Here is an 18,450-nt window from a genome sequence, read left to right on the forward strand (position 1 = left end):
CGGCTGCCGGGGACCGCGCCCCTGCCCCGGGGCCGCGCTGTCGGCTCCCCGGCCCGTGAGGTGCCGGAGCGGCCTGGGGGCGAGGCGCTGGCCCGGTGCCGAGCCGGACCCCCGGCTCCTGGCGGTGCGCTCCGTGGCGGGGCGTTGTGCTCGCAGCCCTTCTGGCAGGGGGGGAGGTTTCGTCGCCGTGTGCGCGGACCTCGCGGCGGCGGTGGCACGGCGCTCCAGCTCCTACCCCTGACACGCGGTCCTTGACTCCCTCACGGGTTTTTGTGTGCGCACGCCTTCCTCCCCGAACCTTCCCACCCCTTTTTGTGATGTATGGAGTAGCGTTCTCTGGTCCCTAGGCAGGACGCGGTGATGCTTTGTGTTACCCACGGATCTGCTTCCTGCCGTTACGGCTGCCCTCCTTCCCAGCCCTGCTTGGTCCTCGCCTCTTCCTCTCCCGCATACCTGGGCAGTGCCCCTCCCGTGCCTGCCGCCGGGCACTGCCGCTTTACTGCCTGATAGAAGTAAGTGCAGGTTTTGGTCCTGGGCTCTGGGCAATGCCCGGCTGTTCACAAAGCGCTGGTTCAGTGCTCGTAGCTTCTCGTTGGGTTTTGCTCGGGCCAGATCGACAGCGAGGGCAGCACCCCTGAGAGACCAAGCCCAAAGGTGCAGCCCAGAGCTGTTGTTGTTACCCCCCTGCTGGGAACGAGGAAGGGGGATGCGGTGGCAATGGTGAAATGGTTTTTGTCGTTGGTGCAGCTGTTAGCCAAGGGGGAGCGAGCGTTCTCAGGAAGCGTTGATTGGGATATATCTATAGGCCATATCTAGAGTCCAAGATATTTTTTCTTCACTTTTTCCACAGCTTCATTTCCTTTACGGGAATGCTGGTTGTGCTTTGTTTTGTTGTTGGGATGTGTGTGTTTGAGGTGCCTATTTTCAAAGAGTTTAGTAAGCTGTACTGATAACTTCAGAAGCATGATTTGAGGTTGTGGGGCTCTTTCAATTTATGTATAAAAGCACATGTTTTGCTCACCAGATTGATTTTTGTTCTGTCTTAGAGGCACGTTACAAAAAAAAACGTGTATGTTACAAAGGCTTTCTTCCCCTTTTTCTTGCAACAAACCCAGCAACTTAGCAGAAGCAAGGAAGTAGCTGCTCTATTTTCACCTGTAACTGTTCTGTGTATTTTTTGTTTGTTTGTTTGTTTCCTCCTCCTTGCCAGGGTTCTGCAGTGCTCCAGGAAGCAAGTTTTGAAGCAGGATGGGAAAAAGACGCTGTGTTCCTCCACTTGAGCCCAAGCTGGCAGCTGGCTGTTGTGGGGTAAAGAAGCCCAAATTGTCTGGGAGCGGAACGCACAGTCATGGGAATCAGGCCACGACAGTACCGGGCTCCAGTTCAGGTCCTCTTCAGAACCACCAGCATACAGATGCGAACAATGGAAGGGAGAACGTATCTGACTTGACTTTGGGCCCAGGAAATTCCCCAATTACTCGAATGAATCCCGCTTCAGGAGCTCTGAGCCCACTTACTCGGCCCAATGGAACTGCCAACAGCACCAAGAACCTGGTGGTGACAGCGGAGATGTGCTGCTACTGCTTTGATGTACTCTACTGTCATCTCTACGGTTTCCCTCAGCCACGACTTCCTCGATTTACCAATGACCCCTAGTGAGTAAATCCATCTGTGGGGGGAAGCAGAGAAACCAGCACCCAGAGCTCTGCTTTGGTTAGGGGCAGCGGTGGGGGGAAGAAGGGTTTCCACTGGGGATCAGGAAAACTGGCAGGGAGCTTTCCTGTAGAAGAAGGAAAGGGAAGGGGAGGAGGAAGGGGATGTTCTTCTGCTTGGTCTACCAGAAACAAAAAGGATACCTGTGAGTGCATGGAAGAGCAAAAGCGCTCCGTTACGTTTGTTGGAGCTGAGCGGAGCTCTGAAGAGCAGTGTTCAAGTGAGAACACTGCTCCACAGAAGGAGAGCTAAGCAGATGCATGTGGTGCTTCTTCAGCTCATGGTCTAATGTGTTGTATGAGACAGTCCATGCTTTTGTCGGGGAGTGCAAACCTGCTTTGTGATAATACTCTGCAAAAGTTGGCTGTCTGCTTTGCAACAGACTCCTCGCTCTGCAAATAATTAACTGCACCATGCCTTCTGTAAAAGTGTACTAAAAGGCCGGACAAGAAACTGAAATCAGACAGTTCTCAGAAAACAGCAAAACAAAAGGATTGATTTGATTGCCTCTTAAGCTGGGCACTGGTTTGTTAACGGGACAAGGGAAGAGACGTTCTGCTAGCAAAGTGGGAAGGGGGTGAGGTAAGAAGTTGAAGGAAGTTCCTGGCTGATCCTGAAACAACAGCTGAGCTAGTGAGAATTGGGCAAGGACGGCCCAGGGTGCTGGGTTGCCCAAGGTAATGGATTTACGGGGGAAGGGAACCAAACACTTGCAAGGAGTTGGACTGAAAACGTGCCTGTTTTGGAGATGGTGCTAGCTGGACTGTACGGGGAGAAAGAGAGCTGACTTTCAAGGATGATACTGAGATTCAGAAAGGAGGTGTGTATGAAAAGAAGTGAGGAGCAGGATGTATGAAAATGTTACCTGGCATCTTGCTGAGTGAGATGTAGCCAGCCAACGTTTGTCTGAAAGTTGAACGTGTAAGGGTGGAAATGTTAACATTGTTAAAATGTGTGGTGGGAGGATTGTATGGGGACGATCAATGACAGACAGACCTTCTGATGCTCCTCCAGGGACCACCTCCGGAACAACACATAAAATACAGAGTTGTTTCCGTCTTTAATTTAAATTCATGAATTTTTAAATGGATGTAAAGGAGTAATGGCTTAAAGAGGTCAAGGACTTTTTCCTTGTACTGAATGTTTCCCCACCTTGCTGGCTGTCAGCGTAGAACCAGGGGGATGTGGGCTGTGTATCGGTTATTATCCCGGCAGGATTACAGAGTCATGTTCTGAATGCTGCTGCAGGCTAAGCTGTTTAACGTTGTAAATACAAGTGAATGGAGACATGCTCTGGATTGGAACGTCGAGTAGTTCTGGGGACTCCCTAGGCCGAAATATTTCTACTGATGCTTCTCAGGCCTAAACTAATTATGCTCCTTTTAGGAAATAATGTATTAGTTTATTATTAGGTTGCTTGAAATGTAAATATTTTGTTGTTGTTCTTTAGTCAGTAAGGGAGATTATTCTTATATGGCTTTGTTATTTTGGCATCAAATCAAACGTCTAGCAGGATTTTGGTGCTGTTTCTGTTGACTAGTTTCTAAAAAGGCCCTATTTCAGGAATGCTGGTTTGTTGAATTGTGTGTCCAAATCTGAAAAGTTAAAAACTGTTCGTTGGGCATTTCTGCGCTGATAATTTAAAAAAAAAAGTCTTTTAGGTCATCATTCCAAAGCAAGACCAGCTCCTCCTTTTTCTTCCCCATCTGGTCAAATGCCTGCCTGAATTTTCTTGTGTTTCAGCATCCGTGCTGTTGGTCGTAGCACGTAGCTGCTTGTCCCCCAGGGACAGGCGTGGGTTTGCTCTCAGGTAGAGCAGCGCGCAGGGATGATTTGTCACACTTGAGCTGGTAAGGTAATGAACTTCAAGCCAAGTGTTACCACGTGTGAGAGTAAGCCAAGTGAAAATACGTAGATAATTTGTACTGTTGTCCTCTGTAATAATATGTAATAAATGTCGACATGAGAGATGCTTGAACAAAACAGATATATACCAGAAGCCTCTCAGGAGGGACGGAGAGACAGAGAGGCAGAGTTGCTGGAAGGAACAGAAAGATTCCCAGACTTCTCCTGACCTAATTCTCAGATAGCACATTTTTTTCAGTTGTTGTTAAACCCTAAAGAAAGGAGTAGTGACGGCCAGGATCCCACATAAACAGTGTAATAATGTAAAAGCTACAGGGCAATGGCTTGAAAACCACCGTGAATTCCAATTACCAGCTTGAGGGGATGTGCACGTGGACAGCAGTCGTGATGATGATTGTGGAGCTGATAGGTGCCTGCAGAGCAGAGAGTCTCACATCTGTCTGAACGAGGTTCACAAATCAGCGTAGAAGTGGCAAGATTCTGAGTTACTCCTAAATGAACTCGGTAAACGAAGAAAATAGTACCTTTGCTATTCACATTACTTAAAAAAACGACAGTTTTGAAGCTGTGTGACATGCAGATAGTTAACTGGTTACTTCTGCCGTTTTAGAACAGCAGTCTGGTGGGTTTTATTCAGCAGTCGCTATTACAAACTGATACTAAAGCTATACCATGCAAGCTTCTAATTGCCGTGCCAGACAACAAAGACTGGCCCTGTGCAGTCTGTGCCGTGACGGTTTTTTCCCTAGTATAACAAATGCTGGTTTGAACAAACCACGTTTTGCTGCTTTAAACGCCCCTTGTAGTTGCAGCTGGAGAAGCTAGTTTGTAGTTGCTGACGCTCGCCTATGCTCAGCCTTTAACCTCTAGGATGTTGTGGCTGGAGGGAAATGGTCTTGGGTGAACGTGGGCAAAATATTATTGTGACTTGTCTGAAAGCATCAGGGAAATACACTTTTCTGGGAGGGTCTATGGACCAATTGCCCTATTGTCAGCTGGGCTTGTAACTTGCTAGGTGAATTTATTCCTGAGATAAAGAAGCAACATCTCTTCTACAGTGAAAAACTTTAATAGTAATTTTTTATGTACTTGTATGAAATCTTACACCTTTTTTATGCCTCAGTTGTTATGACCACATTCAAAAATGTTACAAATGAGGTCTTTTAAAATATGACAGCCTTCTGAATGCAATTATCCCATCCTTTCTGGTCATATCTCTTCTATTATAGATGCAGAAAGCTGTGTCACAGCTCAGTGGAAACTTTTTTTTTTTTTTTTTGGTAAGGGGAAAAAGGTGAATCGGAAATGTGAACCTGTAAGATGAATCCGAGAAGGAACTTACCTAGATTTGTATGCTATCAGTAGTGCTTTTCATTTTCTCCCTTCCGTTTTCTATTTGGGCAAAGAAGTGGTTCCAGAACTTTAATTAGATTAAGCTATTTTTTCACTGAGCTTGTGACAGTAATGCTTCTCAGAAATCTCCTTTGGCAGTTCAGTATCTTTTTTTGGTAAGCTTTCCAATGTGTTTTCATACGCTCTGTTTCTGTTTTCTCTTTCAACATATGGTAGCTAGATGAAAATGTAAAGGATGATATCCTGAAAGTGCTTTGAAGTGGTGTTGGAAAACTAGGACAGTAAATCCTCTGTCTCGGTCAAGGAGCCGTGAGGTGGCTGGTGGCTGCCGAAGGATGTTTCCGCTTCCTCTGTGGGCAAAGTGCTGCACAATTACCACTGACAGACTGGTTGCTATTCTGGGTAGCGCTGCTGCCGTTGGTCACAGCTGGTGACTAGATCCTGAGCGCTGGATTTATGCGGAGATCCAGTCTTGTAATTCCATTGTAGCTCTGGGGAACATCACTGGGCATTGCTTTGTCACTGCACTGCCACTACTGTTCTGATTACGTAGGCATAAGAAGCTCTGTTGCCTGTGTTTCAGGAACCCTCCGTTCTCCGTGCTGATTTTGCTGTCTGAACAGAACCCCTTGGTGTTGTTAATGTTTACTGCCAAAATGCATTGCTTATGCGAGATTCAGGAATCTGAGGAAAGGGATTGCCTATGCTCTGATGTAGAAGCAGTCCTGTCTTCATGTTTTAGAACTTTTGCCAGTATTTAATTTCAGAACATGATTTTCTTAACGCTGTGTGTTTTCTATCGTATTATTTATCTCTTAAAGTTCCATAGAAATCCACAGACTGATGTTTGGTATCACTAATGACCACCTTTCTCATTTATACCTGGGTTCGAAGTGACTGCTTCTTTCATTCAGTACGCTGTAATGCAAAACAGTAAGATCAATTACCCTGTTTTTATAATTAGATCAGCATCAGCAGTTGCCTTGCACAATTTTCCAGATGTTCAGACATTTTTGGTGGAGCTGCAGCCACCATTGTCTTTACTGTTTTTCTCCACAGCTGTTTGCAATTTCACTCACTTCTTTAAAAATGAACTTTTTGCCCTTAATATTTGCTGTCTTCTTCACCTGGTCATCTCTCCACAGACCTCTTCTGAATATTGTTTTTCTGAGCCTTGTGTTTTCTTGGGACTTAATCATAACTTTTGGCTTAACAGACTGAAATCAGCCTGCTGAATTTGGGAAGCTAGTGTTACACCTGTACATTTATGATAGCTTGGAAAATGCCAATCCATGTGATGTTTGAGTAGGAAGGATATAGTGATTCGGATGTGTATTCAACAGGAGAGAATCTGTGCAAATGTAATTCAAACGTAGGGTAAGCACAAGGAGATGTGAACATAAGCTGAGTGCTAGGCATGGACCCAGAAGTTGGATCCTCATGGAAATAACAGGGTAAAAAACAGGCTGGCTTTTTACCCATTTAGTAGAAGAAGAAAAAAAAAAACAACTAACTTTGACTGCAAACCTGAATAATAGATGGTTTGTAGAATGCTTGGGGGGGTCTTTCAGGTTCCAAAGTACTATAAGTAAGGAATCTTTTTTGGCTGTATTAATTTGAGTTGTCATATAAGCTATCAGACGCTGCTGAGCGAGGTCATGATTCTCAGAGGTGATGAGTAGGTCAGATACCTGTATTGCTCATCAGAAAACGGTGCAGTCTGGCAAGGAGGGTGCTGCCGGAGACATTGCAGAGTACTGGTGGAGAGAAGGAAGTATGCTGAAAAGGTGTGAGAAGGAATGTTGTTTATTTACACTTGAGAGGGTTTTTTATTCTTGTTAGATGGCAGGTGCAAAGACATGCCTGTTAGGGTTTATCAGAGAAGGAGAGAAAGCAAGTGTGTGCATACGTGCTCTCTTAGACCTCTCCTTAACCAAGAAATATCTCTATCTTTTTTTTTTTTTTTTTGCCTTTTCAGTCCACTCTTTGTGACGTGGAAGACGGGGCGAGACAAGCGGCTTCGTGGCTGCATCGGGACCTTTTCAGCCATGAATCTTCACTCAGGACTCAGGGAATACACATTAACCAGGTTACTGTTGAAAATGAAATAAAGCTGAACTTACTATAATTTGCTGAGGATCTGTAAGGGTTCAAGGTTAAGATGTTTTATTGGACTGACATAGTTAAATTTAATACGCTTCACAGTAAAATAAACACGAGAATTGTATGACAGGGTGAGGCAATATGTTGGGATTTAGCAGAACATATTGGTGATGAGTAAATTTGGTTGATGTTTTAAAGCTAATGTTGAGTCTGTCTTGCATCCTAACAGTGTTGACATCTTATTTAGCACGTAACTTCTCTCCAGCTGCAGTAAGTGGAGGGCAGTGTCAGGAAGCTTGTACAAATGTTTGCATGTTACAGTTCACTAGATAAGGAGTAGATGAAAATTGCTTTCTCTGCAGTAGCAAATATAAAAACTTTTCATGGAGGCATAATCAACAAGGGAATAACTGAGCATCTGACAGTTTAATTGGGCACTTGTATCAGGCAATATCTCTCTCAAAATCTTCTCTTCCCCTAGTGCACTTAAGGACAGCCGATTTCCACCCCTGACCCGCGAGGAGCTGCCCAAACTCTTCTGCTCTGTCTCCCTCCTCACTAACTTTGAGGATGCCAGTGACTACCTGGACTGGGAGGTGAGAACAGGTGCATTTGGAACTCTGCATCACTCGTTCCCTTTGGGTTCGGGTTAGTACATAGTGATGTGTCTCCTTCGTTACCAGGGGGTATGGGTAGTCAAGCTGGGAATAGAAAAAAGGGGGCTGGGAATCTAGAAGGGAGGAAGGCGATGGGCTAACAGTATGATTTTGGTTGGGGGGGGATCTTATCAATGAGACAAGGAAGTGTTTAATGGGTTTGGCCCAACAGGAGATAGGTTTAGATGTGTATATGTAAAAGTATGTAAAAATCTGGGAAGTGTTTCGACACTGTAAATACAAACTGGGAGTAAAAAGTAGTGAAGACCTAAGATATAGATAATTTTAGGATGTTGTTCACAGAGGCGTACTTAGTTCAAGGAAGATTTAGCAGACTTCGTGGTTGGGCTAAGTTAGGCGTGACTCTTGTTTAGGGATCCTTGTCTTGCTGGACCAGCATAAGAGATGGAAAATGTCAGACTTCTACCATGGCATATGTCAGGAGAAGTGGCAGGGAGACTGTCTGGGAAAGGTGGCAGAGGTTCCTTCATGCTGCTGCTTGTGAGAGCTGTCTGGCCAGGACAGAGTGGGGAAGAGAATGTCTTTCACCCAGACAAAAGGCAAACTGGCCAGTGACAGAGAAGTACACACTGTTGCGGGAATGACAAATCAATCATGAACGTAGTCATAGCAAACGCCTCTTATTTGGCTGTTCATTTCCATCTATAGGTTGGGATCCATGGGATCAGAATAGAGTTCATCAATGAGAAAGGTGTCAAACGCACAGCCACATATTTACCTGAGGTTGCTAAGGAACAAGGTGGGTTTGAGATGACAGCTAACCACGTCAGTATGTTGTGTCACAGAATTGGGTAACATAAATCTGTGGATTTTGGGTTTGGATTGTAATGCTTTCCTCATACTAGTGCCATGGATCCACCAGACTTAATCTGGATAACTGACACCTGATACAGCTGCTGTTGGGTCTTCATCTGGCCTGTGTCTCATCCCACACCTGTGCACAGCTGTATCTAAGTGTAAAATATGTTTTAGGGCTTAAGAAATAGAGGATCTCAAACTATGGATCTGCCAGCTTCATTTAGCATTGCATCTTTCCTCTTCTATGTTTCTCCCACCAACTAGGATAACTGCAGGCTGCACAGCACCAACAGGAGAGTCCCTTTCCTCCTCATTGTTGCTAAAGTAGCATCCTCCAGATGAGGGCAGGAAACAGGGCCCCTCTGGAGCACACTTCCCATTCAAATATAGTAGCGGTCACCATGGTAACTTCTCAAAATATTGCCTCCTTTCCTCCACCTAGCAGAGTGGAGTGGTCGCATCCTCCTGGCTCTGGGGCAAAAGACTAAGGTAGGAATTTTAACTCTGATCTCTCACATAGCAGTGCACTGTGCTATCACTAGAGCATCAGGCTGATCCCAATTTGTCTATGTAAAGCTAAGTATTATCTTATTTTGAGACTTAAAGAGCTAAAACTGAGTGGCACATGATAAAACGGTTTGGGGTCCCTGCAACAAAAGCAATGCACGGACCTTTGTAAGAAGAGAGGTCAAATGGAAAATGGATTTCTGTTTTATAGACCACTGCAGTTTCAGTATGAGCTGAAAGGGGTTAGCATGTGCAGGCAGTGTGCATGCAAAAGGCCGTATATGTCCAGTTCAGCACTGGTATCTCTAAAGCTCAGTTTCCTGTATAGTTTGCTTCCCTAAAGGCCTTTTAATGCATCTCCTCTCTTCTTGAATCATTGTTTTTATGCTGAAAATCATCCCTTGCTTTTATGTTTCAATAGACTGGGATCAGATCCAGACCATAGACTCCTTACTCAGGAAAGGTGGCTTTAAGGCTCCCATTACCAATGATTTTAGGAAAACGATTAAGCTCACCAGGTAAGATGATGTATTTGTTGTCTTTTATTTTATAGTGTTTTGTGGGTAATTTAAGGTATTTGTGCTTGGTGTATGTCTTCATGCTCCTGTCACGTGCTAGGCGTAGGCTGAACGACAGCATCATAAATTCCATGTGTTAGGCAGGTAGCGTGCTTGGTTTGTGCAGGATCGAAGGGAGCATTTTCTAAGAGAAGTGTAACCGTCTTTTAATATAATCATCCACATGAAAGATCAAACAAAGCAGAACACTTATTTTTCTGTATGTTTAAAATGGGCTTCCTTCTCTCAGTGTGCTGATCTATGGATTGTGGTGTCAGCTGTCTTAAAACCAAGCCATACTCAAATATGGCTGCTTTTCAGAATTTGCTTTTTTATACCCCTAGCTATCCCATTGGTTTCAATTCCCTTTATGTTAGTTTAAAAAATAAAAATAAAATGTATAGACACACCCTCATGTATCAGGTTGTTCCCAACCTCTGGAGAAAGGTTTTCATTAAAATCAGGTGTAATAAAGACTTAGTGCAATCCACAGCCACTTTGAAGTTACCTCTTGTGTAGCAGGCTTATAAGCACCTCTGGGAATCTCTGGTCTCTCAGAAGGGACTTCACATTTTGTGAATTCTGATTCTATAACATGGTCTAAGTCACACGTATGCTATAACAAACCTCCTCTTACCCAACTCTGTGTCATGTGCTTTCACCAGCCTTCCAAGTATGAAGATATCCTGAGAAGCAAATAGTACCTAAATACTGATTATTTAGTCTCTAAAATCCTGAGTTTTCTGCTTCCAGCAAACTCATGTCCTTTTTTTTTCCTCCCTGTTCCACAGGAATTAGTTAAAAATAATACAAATTAATCAGATGTTTCCCATATGCCACTTCAGGAGTCCTCTTAATTGTGATTGCCTTGACTGGGGCTCAACTTCTGGGACACTGAAGCTAAATCAAGCTTAAAAGTTTGTTTACCCAAACTCTCACGTGAGGCGATGGCAAACGAAGTACCTTTTGAAGTCAGTGGGGGCCTCTTTGCCGTTGTTAGCTGTGATCCAAAAGGTGATGTAGGATCAATGGCTTTTGCCTAGCCCAAACCGCGCGGTCCGCTTACGGTTCGTGTTCTGCTGCTGTGTCCGCAGGTACCGCAGTGAGAAGGTGACAATCAGTTACGCAGAATACATGGCCTCCCGTCAGCATTGTTTCCAGAACGGCACTCTTCATGCCCCCCCCCTCTACAATCATTACTCCTGACACACGGCTGCATGACCAGTCCCACCCCCCAGTTGCTGCCAACGGCTACGACATCATTGGGGCGGATGCCTCCTCTTCCTGGTCCAGTTACTTCTATTACTGCACCATTTTATGATGCTAGCTTCCGTTGCCAAGTCTGCCTTCCAGCTGACCTGGGGGGAAGATGAGAGCATGACAGGACTTCTGGGGCCCAAGCCTTATCTCAGCCTTCCCTCCGCGCGGGGGTTCAGTTGGATCGGGGCTCCATGCCTATGAACTGTCGTGAGGTGCAGAAGACCTCTCGGAGTGAAAGTGCCACTTGAGACTGGTCTGTTCTTGTGCGTGACCGACACTCCAGAACCTTGAGCTGTTGGTTATGGAAGCCCCCCAGATCAAGTAGGAGCATTCCCCTGGCAGCCTGGGCAACGGAGTCCAACAAAACATTTTTTAGGTTCTTTTTAATTTTTTTTAACCTCTGGTATCTGTTGTGTACCATGAGCTGATTGCAGTCCCCACACATCATATGGGGAGGGTTGAACATCTGGATAGCACCCCATCCTCACGGACAGAAAACAGTTACAGATGCGAAAAACCTTTGGATGGTATTGCAGATGATTCCAATATTTAAATAAACCCTAGAAGGCTTTAATTCTCAGATTCCACCTAGGTTGGAATCCACCTAGGTAGGCTGGATTCTCTAGAACTCCTTTTGGTTTACTGTTTGCTGGTTTTTTAGACAGTGCTTTGTAACGTAGCCTGCTATGAAATAGAATGCTGTTAGCTCTCTAAGAGAACAAACCGTCGTGCTGCGTATGTGAAGGACGAGGTACTGGAGTGTACCCTGGACAGTCTTCTCTGTTCCTACCAAGTTTTGTATTGAAACATTTGTAACAGAGCCTGATTGGATTAGGGATGGGGAGGGGGGTTGCAGAGAATTGACTGTAGTCATGCAAGGGAGACAAGTGACTGAAATTTGTTTAATTTAAGAAAACAGTCTCGGGGACCTTCCTTTTGATAGGACAGCCACTTGCTCTAGTGTGACTTTTGATCGTGAGAATTGTCAGTGTTCTAGTTTATAGCAGGCCTTGGGAATAAAACTGTAGTTTTGTTGGTAAGCTATCTTATACAGCTTTTTCATTACCACATCAAGGCAATGAGCGAGGAAAATGTATACTACCCGAACTGTATGGATCTCACGTGCACTCTGTACTTCTTCTCCTATCATTGAGGACTGCAAGAAGTACTCTAGGAGGAAGGTATGTTATCTAGTTACTTGTGCAGCCTCATTGAGGGATGCCGTCTCAGTGAGGTCACTGGACTACAAAATGTAATTTTTTCCAAATTCCTGGAGGGTCAGCAATGATGAGGAAAGAAAATACAAGTGCATAGCAGAGTAGTGGCTATTTGGCTGCATATAGCTTTAAAGTTTGCTTATGAGTGGTAATGATGACTTTTTAAATTGGCTGGTGTTCCAAGCCTGAAATTCTCTCCTGGCGTGGCAGGGAATAGGGCTGGTAGAAAGCTCAGCACTGCATGCTGCTGCTCCTTCGGGTCCTAGAGAAGCAAACAGGATGGTGCAGTTTTGCCTGGTGGCAGTGTCGTGTTCTCCTGCTGCTGGAGGAGAGGAAAGGAGGAGGTCCTAATCTGGATAACTGTGCAATATCGACCCAGCTTTCCTCCAGTACTGGGTCATTCTTCTAAGTTGCCACTTTTCCCTTGTGATGTTGTTGAAAAGCAATCGAAGATTAAGGGATTGTTTCGTTATTTCCTGCTGCTGAGAATAAATCGGTCTTGTTACAAACTTGAGTGGTTTGTAATTACTCTCCCAGGTGCCCTGCAGTGATGGGGGAGGGTGGGGTCAGCTCTGGACATACCATTCACCTTTCAGCTGTCAAACAGTATGATACATAGGGCTACACCCATTACTGTTCAAGTGTTCTATGTTAGAATTTAATTTCTAAAAGGTTTAAAAAGAGCAAAAAAATGGTGCTAAAACTTCACCCCTGAGCACGCTCAGTGAGACTGGTCATGCAGGCATTTAGTGCCGGGCTTCTCAACTATTGTTTCTTTTTCAACTGTTTGCCCTGTTCTGTCTTCAGCAGTGTATAGTGTTTTCCTGATTTCATTTTATTTGAATAGGGGATGACTAAGGGGTGGGGTGGGAAGGGTTAGCTGTCATTTTTAAAGAACAGAATTTTATGATTGAGTGACTCGGTTGGTTTAAGCTTGAAGCGGGCTAGATGGTTTGGGACTGAGGAAGCCTTATCCTCTCCCACTTCCATTTCCCTGCTCGGTCTGTTTAAAAAAAAATACAAAAAAAAAAACAAAAACACCTCTAAATATGTACTGTGTTCTTGTCTTGCTGCAGTGAGAAGAGAAGCTAGTAAATCAGAACCACTGGTCTGCTGCCTAAGAAACGGGCCCTCTCAGCTTTAGTCCCATAAGGGTCCAGCTCTAAAATCAGTCAAAAAAAAGTGTGTCGATAGTTAAATTAGCTCAGAAAAAATGTATGACAAGGACAGGTGGTCTCAGGAAATAATCCCATTTCTAGATCATTACATGGCAGCTATGCATAAGGATGAAAGAAGTGAACTAGAAACAAAATGTACTTTGATTGGCCTCAAGATGGAGGTCACAAAACCCAGCGATTTAATAATTTTTTTCTGGGGTTACTTTGCTGGGACAGCATGTTAGAAATACTCCTTCTCAAAGCAATTGTCACCTGGTTTGATCTGGATTTATCTCATCCTTAGAAGCAAGTGCCTTTTGGTCTAGAAGGGCTTATTCTCATGATAACCACAGCTGAGAAAAAATCTCACTGCAAGTATGAATTGTCTTTGTTTTACAGTAAATACAGAAGAATGTCTTTGATCACTGGAGTCTGTCAGTGTTGGAATGTTTCCACTGTGAGGTTCTTAAATTTTTTTTTCATTATGTTCAACTGTCAGTCTCAACTGAGATCACTTCAGTTTGGGAAGGTTTTATGGTCAAAATATCACATCTACAATTTATAAGAAAAATCTGTAAGAAATCTAAAAGTTCATTTTAACCTTTGCACAGGATAATTTGTTTTCATAGTATACTAATGAACATCTGCAATCTTCACTGACTATTAGTGCTGTTTTCTGTTTGTATTTTGGAAACTACATGTTGTTTTGTTTTGGGTTATTTTTGGTTAATTTATTTCCTTAAAGCAGGAGACCTCTTTTGACCTTCAGTGCAGAGATGTCAGACCAATTATTTGTATTACACTTGGTTGCCTCCTACCTATATAATAACTTCTGAGTGTAAATAATTGAACTCTATCCTCTAATGAAGTATTGTAGAGAATAAATCATAATGGAAAAAGATTATTTGTACTGTCTTCTTTGTATGGTTTCTCACAGCATTTACGGGACATGATGAAATCTCTCTCATCTAGAAAGCTGAATAATATGCTATCTGTACAAATACCAAGCCTCCCTCCCCATCCTATTACATGTTCAGGACAAGGGAGGTTGCTAAAAAATGGAATGGTAGCTGCCTGGAAGCATCAAAATAAGCACAGCAGGCTCACTATAAGAAAGAAAAGAGACATAGGAAAATTAAAAATCTAAATATTTTCATTAATATAGCATGATTCATGATACAGCAAAGAATCTTTGTATCCTCAGAAAAAGTTCACTTGGCAATAACTCCATTCATGTCCATTCAAATATATACAGCACATGCAAGTTGAATTCTTTAGCATTCTACAAATCCTGGATTTCTAAATCTGACTTGGTTTTGGTCTTTTAAAATGAACAAGTGAAAAAAGATTATCTGTACTTTACAGGTGGTTGTCCTCAAGTGATCTTCAAAATAAAAAATAAAATTAAAAACATATTTCTAGTTTCTTATTAAGTATTTTAATGGCTGCTTTGGGACAAGATCAACTGATTTTAGACACGTTTTATTGTACATACCTCTGACTTAGATGTTTTTTCATATGCTTTCAGGTTATTGGTCATTTCTGTTGTATGGCAGACGTGCAGTTAAAGATCCTATAGTTCACATTTGTGGTTCTTGGCAAATGCAGTCCTGGGTAACAGTGAAGAACGGATTAAGACCAACAACAAAAATAAATATATTCCCTAAAAGGAACATAGTTTTGACTCAAATATGCCCAAGAAACTTAGTGACTTCAGGGCAACTCCAAAGCATAAAACTTAGCAATTAGATTTCCTTGAAGACTTAATGCAAAAACTTACTTTCCTTAATTATACTTGTGATACTAGTAAAGATAAATTACTTATGTACTACGAGGGTTGGGTTAAGAAGGAATCTGTAGCTAGCATGATTTCCAGGTGATTTGCAAATTTTGAAGTCAACCATCAAACTAGCATCCGTGCTTGTCGTGTGCCCAGATATGCTATCACTTATATCATCTCAGCTTCTTTGTTAACTAGGATACAATGATTTATTTTTGTATATTCTTAATGGCATATATGTTTTTCCTTACTTCATTTTTTTTGAGGGGGTCACATTTAATCAGTCAGACATCAAATCTTTGTCCAGTATCGTTCATCATATTCTTGTACGCATGATGCTCTCTGTGACTGCAGTAACACTCAGCAGCTCCCTGTGAAGATGAGGTCAGGCAGAAGCAAGCGTGTGCTTCATTCTAGAAGCAAATTACAGAAAGGTTAGGAGAAAGTTCTATAAGGTACTTTAAATAAACAACACTTGAGTATTTTTATTCCAAACAGAAATTAGTTGGGGGTGGGGGGGAGCGGGAACAAAATTTATATTGAGAGCTATCTAATAGTGATGGAGAAATGCCATGTCTCAAAGATAAAAATTAAAGCCAGGACTTTCCCATCTTTCCCATGTGACTCGATAAACTCTATTAATATGTATGCTGATCCATGTATTGTGAGTATTGCTCTCAAACTGACTTAGAGTGTATAGAGCAGAAAAATTCCTGAACAGTTTTTGCCACAGTCCAGGAAAAGATGAGCCGTGAATATGTTTGCTGATCACTCTCAACACAGAAAGCCTGGAAGACCTCTGTTACATGTTCCTCAAAACAAGTATGTAATGCTACAAACTGATAGGTATCCAGATTGTTGACCCATTGTTGTTTCTCTTTTTGTAGTCAGTGAGGCCACTTTTTTTGACAGATTAATTCTGACATAAATTATGCATTATACAACCAGTTGACAGCATGTTTAGATATCATTGTATACGTATTTTAAAATGTAACAAATCATGCAAAAGACAGTTTTGCATTCAGAAGCTTAGCATATTATTACTGGGTATTAATACAACTTTGTATTCCTTATATGTTAGATGTATTCATTATATTATATATAATATTAAAAGGAGTAAAAAATAAGGTGAAATTATGTGAAAATTAAGATAGCGATACTTTAAAAACACATTGAAACCAAAAAACAACAAAAAAAACATGTAAATCTTGTGCAATAATGACTATGATAGCAGGTGATGTTATCTCCACAACATTTTTGATCCTCTAGCACATTAGAAATATAAATATTGATGACAATGAGATTAAGGTTTCAATATCCTAATCATCACTTCTAGTCGATCAAAAGCTTTTTTTTAAAAAAAAAAAATAAATAAAAAGTTGGGGGCATTGACACATCACACTAAATAGTAAATTATGGCTACAAAGCTTAAAAAAATAGCTAGGAAGATGAGCTTTATTTTGCTGGTGAGTCAGAAGGCAAGATTACAGAATACAGTTAAACTGATAATGGAACATCTGTGTTCCAAGTTCTTCCTACATTTTACCTCACAGAGATATTTAGCTAAACTTGTTTTGATTGCTAAAGATCTGTATTTGTGCAGTTAGTTGTTACTGCATGTTTTCAAATTGAGGAAATTAAGAAATTACCATGGTAGGTCTATCTAAGAAACCACTGTCTCATATCCTATCGCCAGCAATAGTCAATACTTTCTGCACCGGAATATGCAATAGCAAGCTCATGAGAAACAAGATTTGTTCCACTCTTTTTTTGTTTTGTTTCTTAATCGGTTCATTTTTAGGACGTGGCTGGTCAACATGCCTGAAACTTCTTAAAGTCATTGACTTTGGTTTAATCTAGCGCATCTTTCTTTTTATGCACGTTTTTCAATCTAATTTATAAATGTTAAAACAGGCAGCAAGAGTAAGTGAGGAAGAAGGAAGCCATTGCTTTTTAAAAATAAAAAAGCCTAGTACTCTGTTACACGTTGTTTGTTGCAAAGGCTGAACAGTATTTACTGTGAGTTTAAGTGCATTTTTTAAATTAAAAAATTAAATAAAATTCAGGAATGTTCTTATTTGTCTAACTCTTGAGACCTTAACCAAACACAACAGTGACAATGAACCTTTCTCGTCCATGACAGCCTCTTTTGCAGTACCTTTAAACTCAAGTATTTGGCTTTCCCTTAATTGTTTTAGTTTTCATATACTTAAGTAGACCAGATCCTTGTGGAAAAACAAAGGTGAAATTCATAACTCTGCAAAGGTGAAATTCATAACTCTGCAAGCTACCTACTGTTCTGAGAATCACGATGTTCTGAGTAGATTCAAGAAGCCGTCAGGATTCCAAGTGATTTTAAATGCTTTTCCTCAATCTGGCATGGATTTCCTTATTTTCTTGTAAACGTAATTGAAATTATGTAATTTGCCAGATGTTCCCTGAGATATTTTCATTCTATTGTCCTCGTTGTACCACTTAGTAAACTTCTATCAGTTTCTCTGCCATGCTCAAATATTCTGTTAGCAAATATTAAAGATCAAAGATTTGATCCTGTAAATATTCTTATGGTTTACACTTAACGTGTTCCTTTTCCCAGCACACAAGAAGCAGTTCACCTAGCAGGGATCCAAGTTCATGAGAACAGGAGTGGTTTCAGGATAAATTCTCCAACCATCTGATTTTGCCTTTAAGGGCACAGGATGACATTGTAAGGTCTGGTAAGATGATTACTTTAAGAGTCTTAAACCTTCATGTGAGCTCTCTAGGGAAAGTACTCCTTGGTAAGTATTTTGTTGGCGGCCTTCCCATGACTACTGTCAGGAGAAATGTAATTGTTTTCAGCCTCCCTAACACTTTTTGAGGTCTACAGCCTAGTTCCAGGTGGTCTGAGGACGGTGACCTCCCTCCCACCCAAAGTGTGCTATCAATTCTCCTTCTTCCCAAACTCAGGTGTATTTAACACCGAGCTAAACAGAAATTCTGCTACGGGCAGTCTTCCTAAGGAGAGAGTTTGCTACACTTTTCCCGATGTCGCTGAAGCACAACAGAGGCGCCTGGAGCTCCTGGCTGCACTGCGGTGTGGGGCTGAAGGTGCATTTGCTGCCTCGCTGCTCCTCTGGGCAAACACGTCCCGCTGCACTGGTTCTAACGCAGGGCCCGGTTCCGAGCTCTCCAGTTACTTCCTGAACGGCTGCGTGAGCACAGGCACCGCTCAGTTCATCCCTGTGAGATACGAGCGCGGCTCCCTTCCGCGCTCACCCCAAGCCTGCTCACTTGCGCCTCTGCTTTAGGCACTGCGAGATTTCGGGCCCCGAGCCCTTGCTCTGCCAGGCCACTTCTTCCTGGGTGGCCCTCACCACACGGTGCGCTCCGTGGGGCGCTGAGCGGCCTCGCCGCCCCCTCAGCCGGGCCCGCCCCGCTGCGGCTCCCAGCGCCGGGCGGCGGGGCCTCGGGGCGGCCGCG

General features: G+C 42.7%; 1 protein-coding gene across 3 annotated transcripts in view; it reads left to right on the plus strand.

The window, feature by feature from the left end:
• AMMECR1L (AMMECR1 like) overlaps positions 1 to 14,107 on the plus strand; it is a 14,584-nt gene extending 477 nt beyond the window's left edge. Inside the window, exons 2-7 of one of the 3 annotated variants that reach the window (XR_004753155.1) lie at positions 1,211 to 1,655; positions 6,911 to 7,021; positions 7,517 to 7,631; positions 8,361 to 8,999; positions 9,439 to 9,535; positions 10,669 to 10,703. Coding sequence is in view for 2 of the 3 variants with exons in the window: in XM_035334331.1 (XP_035190222.1) it covers positions 1,249 to 1,655; positions 6,911 to 7,021; positions 7,517 to 7,631; positions 8,361 to 8,451; positions 9,439 to 9,535; positions 10,669 to 10,780 (933 nt within the window). In the remaining variant the exon portion in view is untranslated. The other 2 variants (XM_035334331.1, XM_035334332.1) reach the window with 2 other exon arrangements.
• Positions 14,108 to 18,450: the final 4,343 nt, after the last annotated feature.

The sequence above is a fragment of the Oxyura jamaicensis genome, chromosome 9, assembly GCF_011077185.1.
Source record: "Oxyura jamaicensis isolate SHBP4307 breed ruddy duck chromosome 9, BPBGC_Ojam_1.0, whole genome shotgun sequence".
Lineage (NCBI taxonomy): Eukaryota > Metazoa > Chordata > Aves > Anseriformes > Anatidae > Oxyura > Oxyura jamaicensis.